Source organism: Perna viridis, chromosome 4 (assembly GCF_037379345.1).
Source record: "Perna viridis isolate PV_CMFRI_1.1 ecotype Kerala chromosome 4, ASM3737934v1, whole genome shotgun sequence".
In the NCBI taxonomy this organism is placed as follows: domain Eukaryota; kingdom Metazoa; phylum Mollusca; class Bivalvia; order Mytilida; family Mytilidae; genus Perna; species Perna viridis.
Window position 1 is genome coordinate 36,029,419 of NC_142448.1, and position 21,493 is coordinate 36,050,911.

Consider the following 21,493-nt stretch of genomic DNA (forward strand, 5'->3'; position numbering starts at 1 on the left):
ACATGAGTTCTTGTTTTATATTTGAAAGGCTATTTACAGGCATTGAAACAATAACTTTTGAATTCCCAAAGTATAGTGAAAATTAAATGCATGAAAATAAGCAAAACTAGAGATCTACATGTACCAGTTTTGGAGAAATCGGGTGGAGGTAACATTTACTGGAATCATTTGTTTTAAATTTTAAATCAGTGAAAGCCGTTTAAAGCTAACATTTTTGAAATTTGAGGATCAGTACACGAAAAGGCGCTTCCATAGACATGAAAAGGCAATATGAAGGCTATACTTGGATATGTCACACATTTTTGTATAGTTAGTGCATGAGTAAAGGATGTTCTCTGCTCTGTTTAAATATAGAAAGGATAATAAAGGTTTGTAAAATCGTTTAAGATCTTTCATGCTGGAATATAGAAAAAATATGATTGGTCAGTGTGCTCGTTTTTGAGAAATAAGCAATTTACAATATAGCGGGAAAATTATTTCTCTGGATTTTGCTTAGTAAGTTTAATCTATTAAAACACAGCAAAAATAACAAGAATTTCATGAAAACTTCTGCAATGACATTTCAAGGGACATTCAATGAAATTATTCTAAGAAAAGAGGGGGACTCTTGGCAAAACGTATTGATACAATGAAATGGATAAAACATTTAGTAACATGAAAATAATTTGACGAGTTTTTTCCAGTTTCTTTACTCCATTTTTACGCATACATTTATATATCACGTTCATTTTTGAAATTAAGTAGAAACGATTCAAAACACTGGATTTTGGTCATGCTTATAGTGGAAACACCTACACGTTTAAACCCATTGCTTACATGTACAAACGGTGCTACAATCTAGGCTTAGACTGAAGTTAATTTTAATCGAAAAATCTATAGAACTGAACAAGTCTGATAAAAAATCAAACGTTACTATATGAATTAAATTATGACATTTTATTTTATGGATAGAAATGAATTATCATAATAAATTTACATATTTGACATCACTCATGATCAGCCGATCACAAAATAAAAAAATTATTTGATAATAACAGTAAGTTTCTTGGATTCCTTGACTATCCGTATTTCCTCCAGAGCTGAAGATTTGATATTCGAGAAACTAACTAAGCAAGCTATGTAAACATTAAAATTTGAAGACGTTCATTTTTCAAATGACCAATCCTTCGTAGAGTCGAATGCGCTAAAATTTGAACCCTTTTTTTTTTTTTTTTTTTTGCAAATGATAAATCCTTTGTAATGTTGGATATAAGGATTTCTAGCTCGAAAACAGATAATTGGAGACAGTAAGTTTAAGTCCCCATCAAGGCAGCATGATACTGGCATGTGCCCTATCCGCATAGCCCAGTCCTATTTAAAATTCGTCCATCGATGTTGTGCTGTTTTAATAAATTAGTACATTTGAATGGTTTTCCATTAACCAGATATCAGTTGTGTGCAATGCTACGAAGAACTTTGACATTTTAATTTGTGGTTTACACTATACTTTCTCTTCCGTTTTTTTTTTTCGTATAGGTAGAGGGGCGGATTTACCAAAAGAAGAAATAGACGACGAGACAAAAGAAAGTGGACGTTAGTCCACCAATGTCCTTTTTCGTTACATTCGACTCTGATTTTTTTGTTACATTCGCTGATGCATTTTTTGAAATTAAAAATTAGACATAATTATTTGGACTAGTTGGTAAAGGGCCATGATTACTCATTGAAAAGAGTTGGGTCTACAGAACATATGGGTCTCCATTTACTGGGCTGGGTATGTTATGGGATAATTTCCAATTCTTATTAAGTCAAGGCTTACGTTTAATATTTAAACGAAGCGCGTCTGGAGCGACATTTTGATGAGGAGGTATTGGCACTTCGCATATTTGCCGACCGGTGTTTTACTAAACATACTAATGTTATCAATTTAGGTTACCAGATTGCGTGCTCAGGTTTACTTTCCTGTCAGACTGAAATTAGACTCTCGGTACTTCTTAAGTATAAAGTTAAACCGTATTGATTACCAGTATGAGGACTTCGTCCTCTATAAAATGACGTCAAGACAGTCCAGCGGTTGCATAAAAAAGGTTAAAAAAATTAGGAAAGAATTTAATATTGACTTGGATTTAAGAACCTCTCACACCGTGAAACTCCATAACAGGTCTAAATCATAGCGCCCTTTGAATACCTTCACCACGAGGAACGTCTAAGAAAGCCTTTATCAAAGTGTCAATTGAATACCCCCATAATTGAAAACTTATAAAATCCAATAGATTCTGTTTTTTTTAGTGGCATTTACGGAGTTATCTCCCTTAATTTTGAAATCTACAGTGTATTCTATATATGTTTTATCTCCTAAGAACATGGGCAATATGAAAAACTGAATGTGAATTTCTGTTTACTATGGCAATTCAAACAAAATATCCAAAAAAAAAAAAAAAAAATATGTAGGCTTTTTATCCATGAATCACAGTTTGCATGATTCTTAGCTGGAGTGATATTTAATAGAATATAATTTATTTGTGTCTAAGAAACAGGTTTTTCTGAATTTTTAGGTTAGTTGCGCTCGTCTTGGTGCGGTACTTGCGAATCCAATGACAACTACAGAAGGAGAAGCGCTAAAGAAATTTCTGCAAGAAAGTTAGTATAACATTTATTATGGTATTAGAAACTATAATGCTTTTCCTCTATTAAATAGATTTTTAAATGAATATTTCAAATTGAAATGCATTATTGTCATACACAGTAGTCAGACATTTTACATACATATTTATAGTGAAGTTGATTTTGCTCATTGATTGAAATGAATAATTGATTTTATTTTATTTTGAAGGAGTTCCTGATGTCTATCATTTGTTTGGGTACACAGATCTTTTTAATAACGACGCTTTATAGGGTACATCAGGTGGCAACATAAATATACCTGGTCTAGTTGATTTAACGAATACGCCGACACGTGAGTATTTCATTTAGTTTTCGTGGTTAATGTTAAACACAAAAAAATACATGTACAAGCTCAAAAAGAAAAGTTTATTTTCATATCCCCTAAAAGTGTTTTTTACTCAAAACTATTTAAAAAAAACTTGCATTAAATCTTAGACTTTTCCTGTCACAATGAAGTATCTTCATTTTGTGAAATGGATAAAACTTTCCCTCAAAGTAAAGTACTAAATCGATATTTCATAATCAGACACTTCCACATTTAGACATGAAAATGTAATAATCTTGACCGAAGAGCGGATTTCAATTAATCAGGGTAGGCAAGTCTCGTCACATGAGAATGGGGCCTAATCTGCTATTCAAATATATGGATAGTTTCCATTTACTTAAACATATTTGTGTAAGGCTTCTGATAAAAATTACAAATATATACATTTTTAAATGATACAAGCGTTTAGAAAAGTAAGAAATAGAAGATTCTGCGTTGTAATGTAATGTTTTCAGATTCCAGAAGTACACACTAACATGTAGATCGGTCTTCGGATATCAATTAGTTCTTCATAAGAATTTCCGGTGAGGAAAATGAAACTAGAACGAGATATACAAAACCTGGCATGATCTTGTTGACTTAAATTTCTCTCGGTAATCAAGTAATTGCATTTTTGATCATTGTTTTATATCTTTAGCACAAAATTGTGTGACATCGTTTTCATGCAAATTTGCTACATACCTTGATCTGCAAAATGTACCACCAAACCTTTTTCTATACTCATAGCTGTCAAAGAGGGTCTCCAGTCCTCCTACTACGACACTTTTTTACTCCTGTAGTGGTATTAATTAAATGTGGGTCTTGTAGATTTTCTGTAGATCCCTGCAGTATCTGCGTATGAAGTTTTCAGATCACAGCTCTAACGCTATGATACAGACATTTTGTACCGAGCTAGACTTCTTACAATTAGGTTTCAGGAACAGGGTTATGTTGCTACAAGATTGAAGTCATCGTAAACTCTGGGATCGTAACTGTGTATCCATCTGTCATGAGAACCAATTTGGTCAACGTGCAATAGTTTTCCTTTCTTTTTTCGTCTACCCTACCGGTTCTCGTGGTTTGTGTTCCTAGTTTTTAGTGGAGTCAGGGTTGCTCATTTACTTTTGTGTCGTTGTACGTATCATTTTTGTTATTTCATATTCTTTGTTATATGTGTATGGTTTCCACATCTGGTGTGACAACCTCTTATTGCATTACAATTACTTACAATGTTCAATTATGGTATGCTTGTACGAGAGATAGGAACAAAATTTGTCAACAAGACCAAAAGAAAAAAGTGCATATTACCAATGACTTTTTTTCACAGAAATTGTAAATTAAAATCTGTAAAGTCTTTGCAGTCAATGAATTTTGATTTGAAAAGTTGTAATGTGGACAGATGAATTATACAGCCATGTCGTTATTATCATTTGGCAGATATAACTGTTGTAAATCTATCAGAAACGTGCATGTCAAAAACACATCCCATCGATCTGACAACATTATTTCACTCTAGGATGAAAGACCATTAGATCTCTGCTTCACAGTGCTTGCTCAAAAATTTGTTAAAAGAATGTTTGATTTTTGACAAAGTTATCTGGCCTTGCAATTATCATTTTTCATGTATTCGATCAATGAAATTGTAACTCAGTTTACCAAATCTTGCCCTTTTTCCTTGATTCTGATGGTACAAATAGTCAAAATTAAACTTTCAAAATGGTGTTTTATAAACTATTTTCTTATAGAGACTGGCATTTTAAAACAAAGAAGAAGATAATGTTTTAATGTCATATAATGCCTCATTCATACCATCGACTATGTACACACTCTTACTCAACATGCCACTGGATTTGTAAATATTGACCGAGCAACGTGTGACTTTGCGCAATTGGCCGTCTGTGAAATTGATCTCGTAAGTAATTTCCCTTTTATATCATTTTCAATAATTATCAAGTTTATTTAAACTGACCGTCCGAGCCACAGTGGCGCTTTTTAAGTTTATCTATATTTTTTAAGTTGATATTTTTAAAATGAATTTTCCGTTGACGCCATGTCCTACATATATATGAGAAACATTTAATAAGGACTCGAGTTAATAATTTACTTACTGGCTGGCTCTATATGTCAATGATTTTGAACCACACTCGCGGTAATATACGTAGGTATATTAGGAATGGTTCATGAAGATATACTTCCTGATTCAGTAACTGGAGAGCATGATTCATTTCACAACATTATACTTTCGCCACCAAGGCTCAACCCCAGGACCGTTTGGTACCGATGACAGTCCAGTTACAAACTGATTCGGCTTATGAATTTTTCATTTACCCTAGGTATTTAGATATACTTCTGCGACGCAAATTGGCCGTCTTGCCAAAATACAACAATGTAATAAAAATGATATTTATAAAATACAATGTATTCCTATTTTCTTAATCAAAACATAAAAACTTTTATGATGCACATTTCCTATTTCTTTTTTGGTGGAGGATGTAAGCCAAACTAATTGCATCTATACCTTTGTTGACAAAGAGTAATGGAAGAAATGATCGTCTTTCTTCATCTTGACATTTAACACAAACTGGTTTAAAGAGTCTGAAGAAACCAATATCCAAAATGTTGGTCACAAGTCTGTATAATGATTAGGTAGGTTCGGAAACTGGAATGTCAAGAGTTGTTTTGTAAAGGGAGTGTAGTAAAGTGAGAGGTATGGGAAAGAGTTAGAGTTTAGTTTGAATTCGAAGAAGTCCAAGAGATTTTTGTATGAAAGGATGAAAACCATCTATGGAGACACCATGCATCTTAGATGATGTATAGTGATGATGGCCATGATTCCGTGCACGTCTTGCATTTTTGATAAATAAATTCATTCCATTTACGTTATTGTTATTTTGTTTAAACGGTTTAATATACTGTGTTTTTATTGCATCCTTAACATATTGCAGTGCCTAGTATAAGTTTCCAATATTCCTCTATTTCCGTGCGATGGCTTTTACTTAGAACAGAACTGTTCGTAAGGTGGTATATTGTTCACGAATACGAACTTTCATAAGGAAGATTAAACGATCATATAGATTAAAATGTTTATCAACTATCGGGAGTTTGTTGGTATAAATTCCCGAACGATGACTCTACATTCGTTTGTTAATCGTTTTTTGTTGTTGTGTTTTACCGATATATACTATGACCGCATAGTTGCATTCTAATACGTAGATTAAGTTCGTCGATTTGCAACTTAAGTCATCATGAGTTCTGGTGGGAAATGTCTTATTCGTAAGGATACTAATGAAGAAAGAGTCGGTTATAAGAGTGTTACATGTTTTGCAATTTTCAATTCCATATTTTGATATAGAACAAAATGGTTCGACATCGTTGTAATCAAATATATAATTTAAAGTAATAGAACATGATTTAATTAGTTTGAAAATGTAAGATTTTTTATACTGGAACAAATGGTCAGCAGACTGAATGTGCGATTGGGTACACATTGTTGGAACTGTCGGGGCACTATCCATAACAGATGTGAACGTGCTAAAATTTCCATCTTGGGACACGGCAGCCCTACAAGACAACAGTGTGTCCCAGCCGGTTTTTCGTTCATTCTTCTTGTAAATACCACAAAATATATTACGGGTCCTATGACAACCTCGGGGATAAAATCCACCAGCAGAGGTACCGACCCAGTGGTGTGAAAGGGTTATAAAGCGAACCAAGACCATAGCGAAAATGAAAAGAAAGCAATTCAGGGAAAACAGATACATAAAACAAACAACATTAAATCACCAGAATAATACGTAAAAAAAAACAAAAGTAAATGTGCAACTCGGGCTCTACATCAAACTGGGAGCATGACCAGGTGCATCGGTATGGTAAGCGTCCTTTGCATGTCTAGAAACATCCACCGAGTTGCTCATAAAGAGTTAAGTCCTGGGTAGACAAAAAAAGGAAAACTATGACACATTTAACAAATCGGTTATCATGGTGCAGATGGGTACACTAGTCATAACGATCTATCAGTTCATAAAACTTCTGTAGTGATGACTGCAATCATCACATAACCCTATTCCAGAAGCCTAAGTATAAGAAACCTAGCACGGTACAAAACGTCTGAGTAGTAACGGCAAGCTCTTGCATAACGTATAAGTTGTGCTATGAAAACTTCATACGCAGGAGTTGAAGGGATGTTGCCACAGATAAAAGGAAAGTTGACAATACGGAATGAAAGTCATCGCGTTTGTTGTTATGTTTAATCTATGGTTTTCATTTTCCATCGATCGTTAAGTGTGAGTCAAGATATGGTGCTGACTTCACAGCGTCTGTAGTATCATTATCTCAAGTTCTTTGGGGTAGATGCGATGTATAAAATCCCCGAAACATGAAGAAATATGTCCGCGAATAGAGGAGCTCATTTTGTTCCCATTTTGAATACTAATCGTTTGTTAAAAAAAAAAGACGTGGATAAAAAATTGCAGCATTTCGAAAACATATCCTTCAGTATATTTGGAAGATGATTTGCAATTGTTTTTCTTTTCACAAAGTATGAGGAATCTACCAATTGGTTAGTACTTGCAAGTATTACGTAACTGTATCTAGGTGTACCGTGTTTTCTGGAGTAACAACGATGTTTTATGTCTTAAGTCGGGATTTTAACTTAGTATGGGGAAGTGTCGTGGTAGGACTGGGAAACCTTGTAAAATTGACAAAAAATGCCAAATAATGTCCTTGTACCCCCTTTTTCTGAGGAACGCCGGCTGGCACCCGTCCTTTTCAAAGTGTCTAGATCCACTTCTGACAATAGGTTTTATAGTGCTTTTATTTTCTGCGTCTACCTTCGATAATAAACATTGGATGTTTTAATTTCATGTCAAGGCAGCACTTGATTTAAGTCTATATGTTGAACCCTATGTTCTATTTTTAGTAACAGCGACCATGTTTTGGATGTTTGAAAAATTTGAAACAGTTTGTGCGGAATACCCCAGGGAACAATTATGCCAAGCTTCATTCCAATTTGTGAAGTAATTTTAGAGGAAATATTTGAAAAAAAGCTAACGACGAGAGACGACGACAGACGCAAAGTGATGACAATTGTTAATACAGCCTTTAGACCATGCGAGATAAAATGCCTTTTTTCTCATTTCAAGGACGATAGCGCTAACAAGCAGTCATACTACACATCCACTCAGTGGAGAGTCTTGAAGTCCTAATCATAAGGATGATGATTTTTTTTGGGTCTATTTTGCATTCAAGAAATTGGTTTAAAACTGCACCACAAGTCTTTTTTCAGATTTAGGGGTAAAAACTCTAACAACGATTCTTCCAATTGAGACTTTGAGATTTACTGGTTCTTAAAATGACTGAAATTCGAAGTACTGTGAAATGACAGAAAAGGTAAGCACTGAAATCTTAATTGGAATGGTTTTGAAATGAAAAGTACTGGTTTAAATAGCGGCATTTAAAGTACATAAAATCTGTAGTGAAATAAGGATCAATTCATTCTATCTACCATAGATTTTTACTGAAACTCCAAAAATATAACGCAATTTTTCGCATTTTAAAAGTTAATTGGTTTAAAACTGCAATTGGACAATAACTTTTACAAGGAGTCTCTATACAAAGTAGAAGGGACTTTTTATATTTTTGAAAAAATGTTCTCGGCTTTCAAAGGCAATGAATCTAACAAGCAGCTTTCCTACACTTTTGACCCAATAAAGACTTGCAGGCCTTGCCAAAGAAAAATAATCATCAATTGAAAGTTTTTTCTTTATTAACTTATAAAAGAGACTATCGACAAAGCTGATCAGGACCATGAACTAACTTTGGTAAACAAGTTATATGGCACAATATTGTGCTAATACATTTTTAAATACTTTGTTGAGATGCTATTGAAATATATCAATGTATACAATAAATATGATTGGACGGAAATCAAGATTACTATATACCCCGATAATAAGAAATGCAGGACCATGCTCCCGCTTATAATCAAATAACTGCTCCCGTGTAATGTATGAAATGTAGAATAAGTCAAAATTAGTATCATTTTGACCTCATGATATATTCTAAAATATTCCTGGGCACCCATAGACACTTATTTCATATAATAAAGGAGTTCAAGAAATAATTATGGTCCCCTATAAATATTTAAGAACCTCCATAAAACAATTATTAATGGAGGTGCTGAAATTATTCAACAGGTCCATAAGCATTAGAGTTGTGGAGGCCTTATCCTAACATTGAGTTGTGGATACCTTATCCTAACATTGAGTTGTGGAGGCCTTATCCTATCATTGAGTTGTGGAGGCCTTATCCTAACATTGAGTTGTGGAGGCCTTATCATATCATTGAGTTGTGGAGGCCTTATCCTATCATTGAGTTGTGGAGGCCTTATCCTTACAAACATTTTGATCAAGTGTTAAATAACGATGATTTTCATTAATAACATGCCTCATAGTAATGGTTTTCCCTACATTTTAATTATCTCTTTTTGGCATTAAAGTCACTCAATTTTATTCGGTTTATTTCATAACTTATACATTACATAATTACTCATAAATATCATATACATAGTGATACCACTTACAATGACGCAGTAGTTAAGGTTGGTTGAAAAAACTTATGTCTACGCATTGGACAAAGATTCTACAGGGTGAAGTAGTACGAGAATAATCACAAAGTAATTAATTGAGAGCAGTAAGTCAAAACTACCAATGAATTTCTGTAGAAAAACAACTGTTCATGGGGTATCAATTTTCCTGGGCTTTTTTGTTTCATAGCCAAACCACAAGTAAAAAATCGAAACATAATCAAATGTTCCCGTTAAAAGCTATGGTATCACGAACCATTGTAGTTTTGATCACACCATCATTGATACCCATGAATAAAAGTGCAGCCATAGCTTCTACTGTATAGCGGGAAATTTTCCCTATATTCACAAGGTTTGATCAATGGTGAAAATAAAAGCTAGCCAAATTTAAGTCCATATATTTCACAGTATTCTCTGGCAAACCGTATCAATGAACAGGTAAAAAAAGACCGTGAAAATAACCCTCTATACAGTATTTAAATCAATTGTATATCAATGACTGATGTTTATTTAAAAAAAATAACTGTTTTTCCCCATAATCAAAGATGTAGAAATAACACATAAACATTGAAACATTTTGTGAGGACAAACAATTAAACACCAACATTTATAAAGAACTGTACTTATATTTATGGATGATTTAAATGTTTTTGAATTTAGTTTAATTTTCTCTACTCATCTGAGATTTTCACCATCAGATCACTACACCCTTCTCAACATCAGCAACATTGGCAACCTTGTATAGACTAAATTTGATGTCAATTTAAAAGGAGTAAAATGTTTAACATTGCATAGCCAGATTTTAAAAGTCAGTCTCTGTAAGCATCGGGCAGTGGGTGAAACATGATACAAAAAAAAAAAACCCAAAAAACACATTGTTTTTAAAAGTCTAATTGACTATTTGCACCATCTGAATCAAGAAAAAAAGACAAGATTTTCTGTATCATTTTGGTAAACATTAAAATGCACTAATAACACTTTAATGTTTATAATTCTGTCAAACAGCTTATTACTCTAACATTCTAATAAAATTATTTCTGATCAAATCCAGTGATATAGATATCAAATAGAGAAATTATCCTTGAAAGAAATTGTATGTCAGATTGGGGGGCTTCTCATTTTTCCCATTTTGCCTGATTCTCAAAAATACATACACTTTAAGAACAGTGGTCAAACACTCTGCTTAATACAATTATTAATTTGAATTGAGAAAAAATATTTGAAAAAAAGAAGATCCTTTCAATTAGATTCAAAATTTAAAGGAATGCTGTTGATTGAAAAAAAAAAAGATTAATTTTTTACCTTGGACCAACTTAAAGACAGGGGCCTAAATCCAAAATCTAAATACAATATTCGTGTCAACATATTAAGAACCAAAAGGACTCATTTTTGTTGAAATCAAACAAAGATAACTTTTGGACTGCAAACTGGACCGACTAAATAATCAAGCCAAACTGAACCGACTAAAAAGTCAAGTAAAACTGGACCAACTAAAATGTCATGCCCAAATTTAATTAGTGTCTTTGAAACAACAAACCCCAAAGAAATCAGAAAATTGATACCCACGAACAATAGACTGTCACAGTTAATCTAAACATTAAGAATACAACCATACTGCCAATAAATATAACAAAAAATATTACATGCATTTAATATTGCATATAGAGATTTTTAATTATTTCAATTGCAATACATACAGAGTGTTCCCTAAAACATATACATATTATTTATTTAAGTTAGTTATCTGAAACAAAGTATGATTTACATATATAAATACTTTTTATTTAAACATAACATGATATAAGGCACAAGTCTGATATGCCTTAATTCTTATATCATAAATTTTGTTCATATACTTCCCAATAAAAAAAATATCATCCCCTCCTGACCCAATTTTTCACCCTCCCTAAAATTAAATTTTAATTTTATTTTCCTATTTAGGTCAATTGGTCAATTTCGTTCTAACTGACAGCATTTTTCATTTAAATTGAAATAAAAAAAAATAAATAAAATTTGGTCATCAGCCCTAATTTTCAAAAATGTTGAATGAGAATCTAGGATTTTTTTTAAGATGGCCTAAGCCAAAATATCAAGATTTCTAAACAGTGCTACTCAATATTTTTTTTTCAAAATATTGAAACTGTTCTAAACATTAAAGAAGATGACCCAAAGCAATGCTATGCACATACAGTATCTGACCGATCTGTGCAACAAAAAATACTGTTCGGTCATCGATCACCGATCAGTTTCCGGTCAGTCATTGATCCGTCACACCTATCCATTCAACCGGTGATTGCATCACGTGACCACAGAGCGGTCAAAGTATTTTACGGTTTTTGTTGTTTTCTTTGTCAATTTTACACATATTTATAATACGTAATAGATTTAAACATCAATTTATACTTTTATTTTACATTTCTTTATTTGAAACAGATCTAACATCATTTTACATAACAAAACTGTGATCAGATCGGTCACCGGTTCATCAGCGATCAATCAGTCAACAGTCATCAACCCGTCAAATTGTTGCATTGATCGGTTCAAGGACTGTATATTGTATGTGTAAAGCAAAAAATTAGAATGAATACAAGTGTCTTAAGCCTCATTTAAAATGTGAAATGAGATCATTACACATCACCAAATTTGACTACTGCTGCAAAAAGAAAAAAGGTTCCAATTTAATATGCTTTTCAAAATTCTTGAAAATTTTCAGAATATATAGAAATACTGTGAGCGAGCTCATATGGAGAATACATCCACTTCATATACTTCATATAGTTTTAAATATTAAGTTGGATTATCTCCCTTTGAAGTCAATCAACAATAATTATATTCCTTCATTCATATCTACCTATAAAACAAAAATCTTCCAAGAAAGTTTTATCAAAATCTCTTGATTACTTTAAGAGGAGTTACACCAACATTGAATGTCCACAGGTGAACAGATAGGCAAAAAAAAAAAGGTGATTCTAATATACTCCAAAGGTCTGTGAGGTTACAAAAAGCAGACTGATAATCAGATACTGTGACAATATTTTTATTCATGGATACCAATTTTTGTGGTTTAGGGGTAAATAACCAGTTAGTGGATTCTTGATTTCAAGGATTTGAGAAGTATAACAAATAGACGAGAACCAAATTTTGGTGTTTTACCAAACCCACAAAAACCACGAAAATTGGTAAACCACAAACAATAATACTTTCACATTATATATTATTCAACAAATGTGCTCTGAATCAAACCAAGATTTTAAAGGAGTTTCTTTTATTTTGTTGGTTTCTGAACATATAAAAATACAGAAAATATCAACGAGCAATTGAATTCTTGTCTCTATTTCATTCTCAACAGAAATAACTCAAGAAAAAAATGTCAGAATTTCAATAAATTTAGTCTTGAACTGTATAGGACAGAAAATTTGTGTTAAGGACAAAAGTCAAGTCAAAGCAATCTGTTAAGATCCTGCAAATCATTAACAAAACCATAAAATTTGTAGCCTTTTCATTGCAGTTAACATTATGCATGACTCTTGGGTAAATTCAGTGAAAAACATACATGTAGCATGTTTTCCACTGACCAGTATACACTGACTTTCACTAATTCTACTTCAGATTCTTCTTGTACATTGTCAGCCACTTAATATGTACCAATGATGAAATACAATATTGCATTTCAACTTGAACCAAAGCACTCACACTTTTATTATCAAAACTGTACATTTCTCACACTGAGAAAGACCTGATATTTATGGAGTACCAATAAAGACTTAACCAAACTGCAAATTCAAGTTTGAAAATGAATGTGAAGTTTTTAATACTAACTTAAAGGCTCAAGTCGATCTAAATTCAAAACTCTATAGCCTATCAAAATTAGGACAAATTACAAAACTGGTACCCAAGTACAGAGCTTTCACTTTAAAAAAAAATCTTCATTTTAATGTATAAAATTTCATAGTTTTTCACAAAGTTACAATATTATTAAAAAAAAAAAAAAAAAGGAAGGCCATGATTACAAAAGGAAAAAAAACAATACAAAATAACATCAGATATAAAATTATACACTACAGCCTTGGTAAAATTTACAATTTTCACTATTCCATAGTGGAAGCAAATTTTTATTTTGTCATTGAGTTAGGCAACATTAACTTAACAAGGTTGTTGAACATACATGTAGTCACATGTCCCTGGCATTTGTGTGATTTTTGAAGTTTTTAAAGTACCATTAGTCTCTTATATCTTTTTGAATCAACTTAGTATTGTAAGCACATGACAAAAATTCAGCAAAACCAATGAAGACATATGACAGACTGTTACCATGCTAAACCATCACTGGAATAAGGAACTGGTAAATGATAAATATATCTCACTCATCATTTACTATACGACATGAAATTTACTAAGCTGGGGAAAAAAAATCCAGAATTTGTATTCATAACTGTTGAGTACTCTACAAAAACAAGAATCATGAAGGTATAACATAAAATGAATAAAAGCAGAATTGTGTTTATATATAGATAGATAACTGAAAAGGGAATATCCACCAAATAGCATGATATTCAACAAAAACATCAACATATACACGGGCACCAAATACAGCCATGCATCACAGCTGGTCTTTGTGTATTCAACTTTACAGTAAATACACAAATCCATTACCATATCAACTGTTAGTACATCTAAAACTAGCTATTAAAATTAATGAGCAAATATAACAAACTGTTTTGCAGTATAATAGCAGATACAGCTTACTTGGAAAAAAATCATTCTCCAAATTTCAAGATGATACTCTGTGTAATAAGAGAGTGAAGCCTGCTCTTAAATGTATAGAAATTCGTCTAAAAATTCATCATACGGGACATCTGAGAAACTTTTGTCAAGGCAGAACACTACACCATGATCTATTGAAACTTTAGAAATTGTCAAAAATGACGCCTATAAAAAATATTTCCCTTTCAAAGATGCCACTGTTATTGTTTTCGAAACTACTCTGAAATTTTCAAGAAAGATATTTCTGGTTGAAGAGATTGTGATAAAACCCTGCTTTCTATGCCAAACCCCAAACTTTTTTTTTTTACATACATTTGCAATATCTGTGGCTGGCTCTGACTGATGAAAAATCCCAATCAAACTCATCAAGAATGATAAATGGCTTAAGTTCTTCTTGAAAAGGTAAATTAGCCCTTTATGCTTCGCTCGCACTTAAGGTCTTCCTTATATTACATTATAGGTATGATCTATCTTAAAGAACTCTGTTGAAAAGTTTAGAATAAATATCAATTAACTTAAGAGAACAAATTAGTGCTTTTGCAAACTTAACTTTTATGTACACATATATTGTAAATGAAAATTGCATTTTAACAATTTTGATTAATTACAAACTTTAACAAACCAGTCATACCTTCTAATAATATAGCTTTATCATAAATTTTTATACAGCAGAAATCAGTTTTGGTTTTCATTGAAGTAAATTTAACATAGCTGTTTATATTCATCCCCAGACATATGCATAGACATATATTCTCCGACATTCCTGTAACAGTCAGTACTTTAGCAAACAGTAAAGCCAGATTTCTTATTAATTACAACATTTCTTCTCAAGCAGATGTTTTAGTCTTTGTTTTTTTTTTGTTTTTTTTTTCAAAGATTATTCTTCTTAAACAACTGATTGCTCCCACAAAGCATCAAATTCAGTACATCCTGTTAGCTAATTATGACTTTATGGAAATGAAAATTTAAACTGAATCTTGTCAATCTTTAAAATTCACACATTTTCATAACATCACTTAAACATTGTGTTACCAGAAAGACATAATTCATACTTCACAAAACTAACATATAATCCACCATTCATAAACCCTCTGCACTCCTCAAACTTTCTCTAGTAGGTATAAAAAGATCTGATTATGCTAACAGACAGACAGACCTTCATTCAGAATGGAACGAAAAGCTTATGTTTCTTAGGCATCCATTTCCCATACACCAACCACAACACTCAGACACAATCACACAAAAAGATGTACAGAGATACAATACAGTTTTAACAAGTATGTTACAATGCAAATAACGGATTTTCTTCTTCATCTTTTTGTAGTTGTCGATTCCTATTTCCTGACCTTTGACCTGCAGTAGCTGCTGATATTGTGGGGACTGAATTAGCTCCAGTTGACCTCTCCGCCAGGAACTGATCAAATTCTAACAATAAATTGTAATTTAAATCTTGTCAGATCATTGGCCAAGATGAATTTTTTATACCCCATAATTTAATTTTCAGTATTATTTTTTTTCATTTTTATTACACTCACTTAAACAAAAGTACTTTTATTCATGTGCTTGGAGTCCATATCAGTTAATTTAACATACTGTGATACTTTTGTTACTTCCTTTAAAAAAATTTAAAAAATATAGAGATTTTATACAAGGGCTGTTCCATTACAAATATGAGGTACCAGGTGAAGGCATTTCTCACCAAGTGAATCACACATAGAAGTTCTATTGATGCTTTGTATAAAACCTGACATTTTGTCAAGAGATCTGAACACCTATCCATATACAAAGAATAAATTGCCTTCCTTCCCATCCTTCATATGTTTCACTGGAACAGCCCTAATTTATTTCTGTTTGATACTTGATGTTATCTGTTTGGAAATAGTAGTGTGAAAATCCCCTATTTTATTTAGATTGGTTCCTGCCATAAAAAAGTAAAAAAGTTCATTCTTGAATCAATAGAAAGAATATGATGATATAGGACTAACACATTAACAGTACAAACAATCAAGTTAATGAATCCTGACCACATATAGAATCTGAATTGATAGTTTTACACATGCAAGTAATACTGTAGTTTTTTTTAAAATGATTTAAGATGCTTTCGATTGGTACTGTTAAGCATCATTGCAGTATATTCTACTGGCAAAGTTTCTCATATAATATTGATTATGAGAGTAATTGACTAGTTCATGTCATTAAAATAATGAAGGACCAAAACAAATCTTAAGTTTAGCAAAAACAAAATATTCCTAGCTATGGATCTGGAATTTTCTGCTTTGGTAACAGAAAGCAGATAAATCATGCATGTATTAGACCACTTTAAATCCTAATATAATCCTACCTGAACTTGATAACTGATCCTGAGGATTCTTGTATTTCTCAAGCTATAAGTAAAAAATACCACATTTCATACATCTTTTGTTAACATAAAACACAACATGATTTCAGATTAAAACAAAATTGCTATGCTAAGCCATATGTCCCCCTGCTGTCTAAAAAAATTGCAGAGCAAAAGCCCTATAACTCTATGCAAGATACCCAAAGGAACATTCATACCACGTTTGGTTCCAATCGGTCAAGTAGTGTCAGAGGAGAAGATTTTGGAAGATAACTCCAACATGGCTAAACAGATTAAAATGAAAAATTAGACCATAGATAGATCTCATTATGCTGAACATTTTTACCAATTGTCAGAATTTAGCTAAACCTAATGGTTTTGGAGATATATGTGAAAAACTATTGTCTGACCCTATGTTCTATTTTTAGTAACGGCAGCCATGTTTTTTGACAAATCAGAAATCCCCACATCAATTCCATGCAGGATACCCCAAGGAACATTCATACCAAGTTTTGTTCTAATTGGTCAAGTAGTTTCAGAGGAGTAGAGTTTTGCATAATTGTTAACCATGACAGACGACAACAGAAGCCAAGTGATGGCAATAGCTCACCTGCCTAAACTATACCCCTTTTGATTTGTGCATTTTTAGGGTTCAATCAGAGTCAAATTACATATACACTTATAAGACTTAAATTGTTAACTGTTATTGGGTTCAGTTTAGACAAGTGCTACTATAACAGCCTTTTCAAACAATTTTTTGGTGAGTATAATTGGTACTATAATTAAAGCAAGTTTGCCTATAATGCTTACATCTTTTTTCTGGTCAGCTGTTAACCACTGTTCCATTTCATCGTAATCAGTATCTTTGGATTGTAACTGTAATAAAAAGAGAAAACTTATAAAAAAAACAAAAAAAAACATATACTAACCCTACAACTGAGAAAAAGGTTCTCTTTTCACTCAAAAAATAGTAAGCTTTAAGTAAGATTTAGATGAGCAAATGATATACAACAGTTCTAAAATAAAGAAGAACAGAAAAGAAAACTTCTGCAAAAAATGAGTTTAAAGTTCATTTTTTTGCATTTTCATCATTTATGAAAGAAACTTAATAATATGATCTGAATAATATTTGAAAATCATTGTAAAGAAAATTGATCATGTGACCACAGGTAACTTGGAATAACAATGATCTAATGTAAAAAAGGCTTCAACTCAAAAATGGTAAATGAAATATATACCTAAGAGTACCCTATGGTCCAAAACATTGAATAAAGTTTGAAAAGATTTCGACGAGCAAATGACATCTTCCAGAAACAAAATGTGTAACTTTGACAGACTCGTCCAGCATCACAGGTTATAAAGCCATTACATGAACTTTCCTAGCAAGGTAAGGTAAGTAATATGCATGCACATATGCTCCAGCACTACAGCAGCCATGCCCAAAATGCAATGATAATCCTAGTTTCATGGGGAAGGAAAGACAAAAATGTAAACAGAAGACAGATTTAAAAAAAAAAAAAAGAAAAAAAAAACAACAATTTTTAGTATTTCCCACATTTAATTAAGATGTGTTCCTCTAACCCTATGCCATTTTTTTCAGACATCAATTTGAACTCCCCGATAATTGAAAAAAAAAATTATCACACACACACACAAACATAAAAAGGGCATCTAATGCTAAGGCAATTAAATGGTAGCCTGCCACATTGACTTATCTAGACTCCATAATACTTAAAAAAGAAATAACTTTCACAATCCTTCAATAATGAAAGTAAGATAACTGTAATTCATCAAAATATTTTAAGGAATAAAATCTAGAAATGGCTGTAAATAATCAGATCAAACAAATTATAACTTGATCTGTATTTTATGAAACTCAAAAATTATACTAAAATTGAAAAAGATTTATATATTTTATGAAACTAAAAAACTACATGAAGTTTGAAAAAGATCCTTTTTATTTTCAAAAGTTATCATCCTAGAAACTGTTGGCAGATGGATGGACATGCAACTCTCTAGAGATCACATGATACCTCACCAATTGGTGTAGTTAGGTATAAAAAAATCAAGTGCGAAATTTTTTTTTTAAAGAAACAGAAAATTAAGTATATTTCTCTTTCAAACATTTATAAACTTAGACAAGAGGTTGGGCCCCACAAAAAAACAAGACACACATACATCTACATGTTGTAGAAAAAAAAACCCTAAGGCATGTATACACTTTTTTACATGCGTTTTGAAAACTTGCAAGAATCTGTACAGAATGAAATTTGTGTGACGTTTTAAGGAGGTACACCGAGGGTAAGGGACATAACTCTTGAAGTCAGTGATATGTTTGTATCATATTCAATTTTACCAAAGCCTTTCAAGCTTTCCTTTGAAACAGAATGAAATCAATCCAGGTTACTTTGATGCTTACATGAGATTTGATGTACAATGGTGAATACAAACGTTCCAATGATTTTTAAGAGTTGTGTACCTTACCCTAGGTCTACCTCCTTTACGCTATATTCAGCAGGGTCAGGGAACTGCAAAAATAAAAAACTTGCCAAATTGAAGTCCAGGTATTTCACAGTTCACTCCTTGACTATGAATGTGATAAATAAAGATGCTATATGATAAAAAGAAAGGAAGATTAAGAAGAGATAACAGACAGACAATTTTGGAGTTATTGAAATCAAACTTGTTAGAACACTAACCTTGTTAACATTGCCAAATTCTTTGTCTAACTCCTACATAAAAAAACAAAACATAAACTGATTATAAAATATGCAACATGCAGTGGAGGAAAATAACAAATTCAATGATATATAAGCACAATGTTCAACATGAACCATCAAGCATATGCCATGCTACCAAAGGGACTAGTTCACAGTGATTCTGAAGGTCAAACAGATCAAAGGCAATGTGCAGTTAAATTCTGTTTGGTTCGGTAATGATTTGGCAAATTTTATATTGCATTTATCAAGATCACTGGTCAAGTGTCAAGTAAAAGCAAGAAGTCCTTAGGAATCACTGTGTTCATACACCAGGCTGTCCAGCACATTTTGGCAAAAATAAGGACTAGTTTTAGGCCTAAAAATAAGAAATTTTAGGGCTACTTTAGAGCAAAAATAAGGAATTTTACGACATAAAAGTAATTAACACTTAGAAAATTCCATACAGAAGATCACCTAATTACCTATGATGAGAAAATTAGGATGCCCCCACAAAACAAGCATAAACAGAACTGCAAGGATAATTTTTGAAAACTCCTAAGACAGAAGTGAAATAACAAGAAAATTAGAAATTCACATGAAAAAATAAGGGCTTTTTCAAAGATTCCCTTTGAAGTTTTTAGAGGAATTTTAGCCAAACTACAAAAAAAAAAAGGGGATTTTAAGGAATTTTCGGAATTTTAGGGCCACTGGACAGCCTGATAGAATGGTTGTCTTCCAACATTATAAACAGTGGTACATATTATTACATGTATCCTTAAAGATGTTTATGCAATCCCTATCAATAATTTGAAACAGTGATGAATTGTGGAAACTTGAAAAACGAAAGCATAAATATCTTTTCATTTCAGCTCTGTTGATTCTTCCAAATAATCTACATGCTACTGGTATACCTTCCTATCAAAAGTGACAAAAATATCCGGATTTATATATGAAGTAGTCATCTTTTAAAATAGGCCAATAAACAAACTTTAATAGCTTTGGAAATGTAAAGATAAGCTTCTGCCAAATTAAAATGGATTATAGTATCGGTATCTCCATGGCAACCAAGAAAAAACTTCATTAGGATGCTACCCTTAAATGTATAAACAGCCATAAGCAATTTATTAACTGCTATATTAAAGCTATTTTAACAGACTGCTTATAAAATAAAAGCCTCATGCATAATTAAATAATGAAAATAACGATCTAGGAACTATAAATATCTAATACCACAAATCAAGATCTACAAATATGAAATCTTTTCAAAATTATATCATTTACTACCCTTTCCAGTACATATAAATAATGCAAAAGTCATATTTTCCTACACTTAACACAATGTCTCTAGCTTACAGTAATTCTGACATCCAGCTAATCATCTAATGATATTATTGCTATTGATAATTATTCTGAAGGCTGCTTCATTTCAATTTATTTCCTAACCTTGAGGATGATATAAATTTCTTCAACCCACCACAAAAAAATAAGCGATCTAGAATTTTATAATGAATTCTTTTATTGATTTAAGTCAAAGGATGTATCATTGAAGTGATTTACTTTGCCTTCCTTGAGGTAAATCTCGGATTCTTTGAATAAACCAGAGGAGTAAATGGACAATACAAAGTAAGTTACTTTGACCCTTGTAAAATCTTCTTCGAATAGACTTGAGGAGGATATGGACAATACGAAGTAGATCACCTTGACCCTTGTAAAATCTTGCCCCAGCATGACAAAAGTTAAAAATACTTAAGTGTGAGATTTTTAACTGCCATGGTAACACCAATCAAAATCTTTGAAATTGATGACATCACAAACAGTTCAAAATTTATCAGACTTAACTATTCAAGTTTTGCGGTGCTGGGTGCCAGACATTTTTTGAGTTTATTTTTTATTACATTCTGTCTAGTCCAACAGTCCACACTATTCAGCACAATATTCTGTTCTCAAGGTATGAGGAATTTGAAAGATTATCTGTAAAGAATTTCTTTCTCAAAGGTGAAACTTTCAATTTGAAAATGGACTTTTAGAAAATACAATTTTTTCCCAAAATTTAAATGCAAAATTAACTAGAAATACCATGAGCAAGCTCACAAAGAAAATATCCACCCCCTACCCCCACTGCTTCAAGTCATTGATTTAAATGAATGGCTTTTGAGCTCTAT

The 21,493-nt window shown here is 32.1% G+C and overlaps 1 protein-coding gene and 1 long non-coding RNA gene across 7 annotated transcripts in view; one reads left to right on the top strand and one right to left on the bottom strand.

The window, feature by feature from the left end:
* Positions 1-58: 58 nt before the first annotated feature.
* LOC148619916 (uncharacterized) lies at positions 59-15,163 on the top strand. 2 transcript variants are annotated; one of them, XR_015921679.1, is made up of 5 exons: positions 59-368; positions 2,535-2,619; positions 2,813-2,935; positions 3,424-3,561; positions 7,866-15,163. It is a non-coding gene; the product is annotated as an uncharacterized LOC148619916 (long non-coding RNA). The 2 variants fall into 2 exon arrangements; XR_015921680.1 differs by lacking the exon at positions 3,424-3,561.
* LOC148619917 (target of Myb1 membrane trafficking protein-like) overlaps positions 9,448-21,493 on the bottom strand; it is a 28,418-nt gene continuing 16,372 nt past the window's right edge. For 3 of the 5 annotated variants that reach the window (XM_088580339.1, XM_088580337.1, XM_088580338.1), the window contains 4 exons: positions 19,332-19,364; positions 17,443-17,508; positions 16,636-16,678; positions 9,448-15,719 (listed from right to left, as the gene is read on the bottom strand). In XM_088580339.1, the coding sequence (XP_088436465.1) occupies positions 15,577-15,719; positions 16,636-16,678; positions 17,443-17,508; positions 19,332-19,364 (285 nt within the window). In that variant the 3' untranslated portion in view covers positions 9,448-15,576. The remainder of the gene's footprint in view (positions 15,720-16,635; positions 16,679-17,442; positions 17,509-19,331; positions 19,365-21,493) is intronic. The other 2 variants (XM_088580341.1, XM_088580340.1) reach the window with 1 other exon arrangement.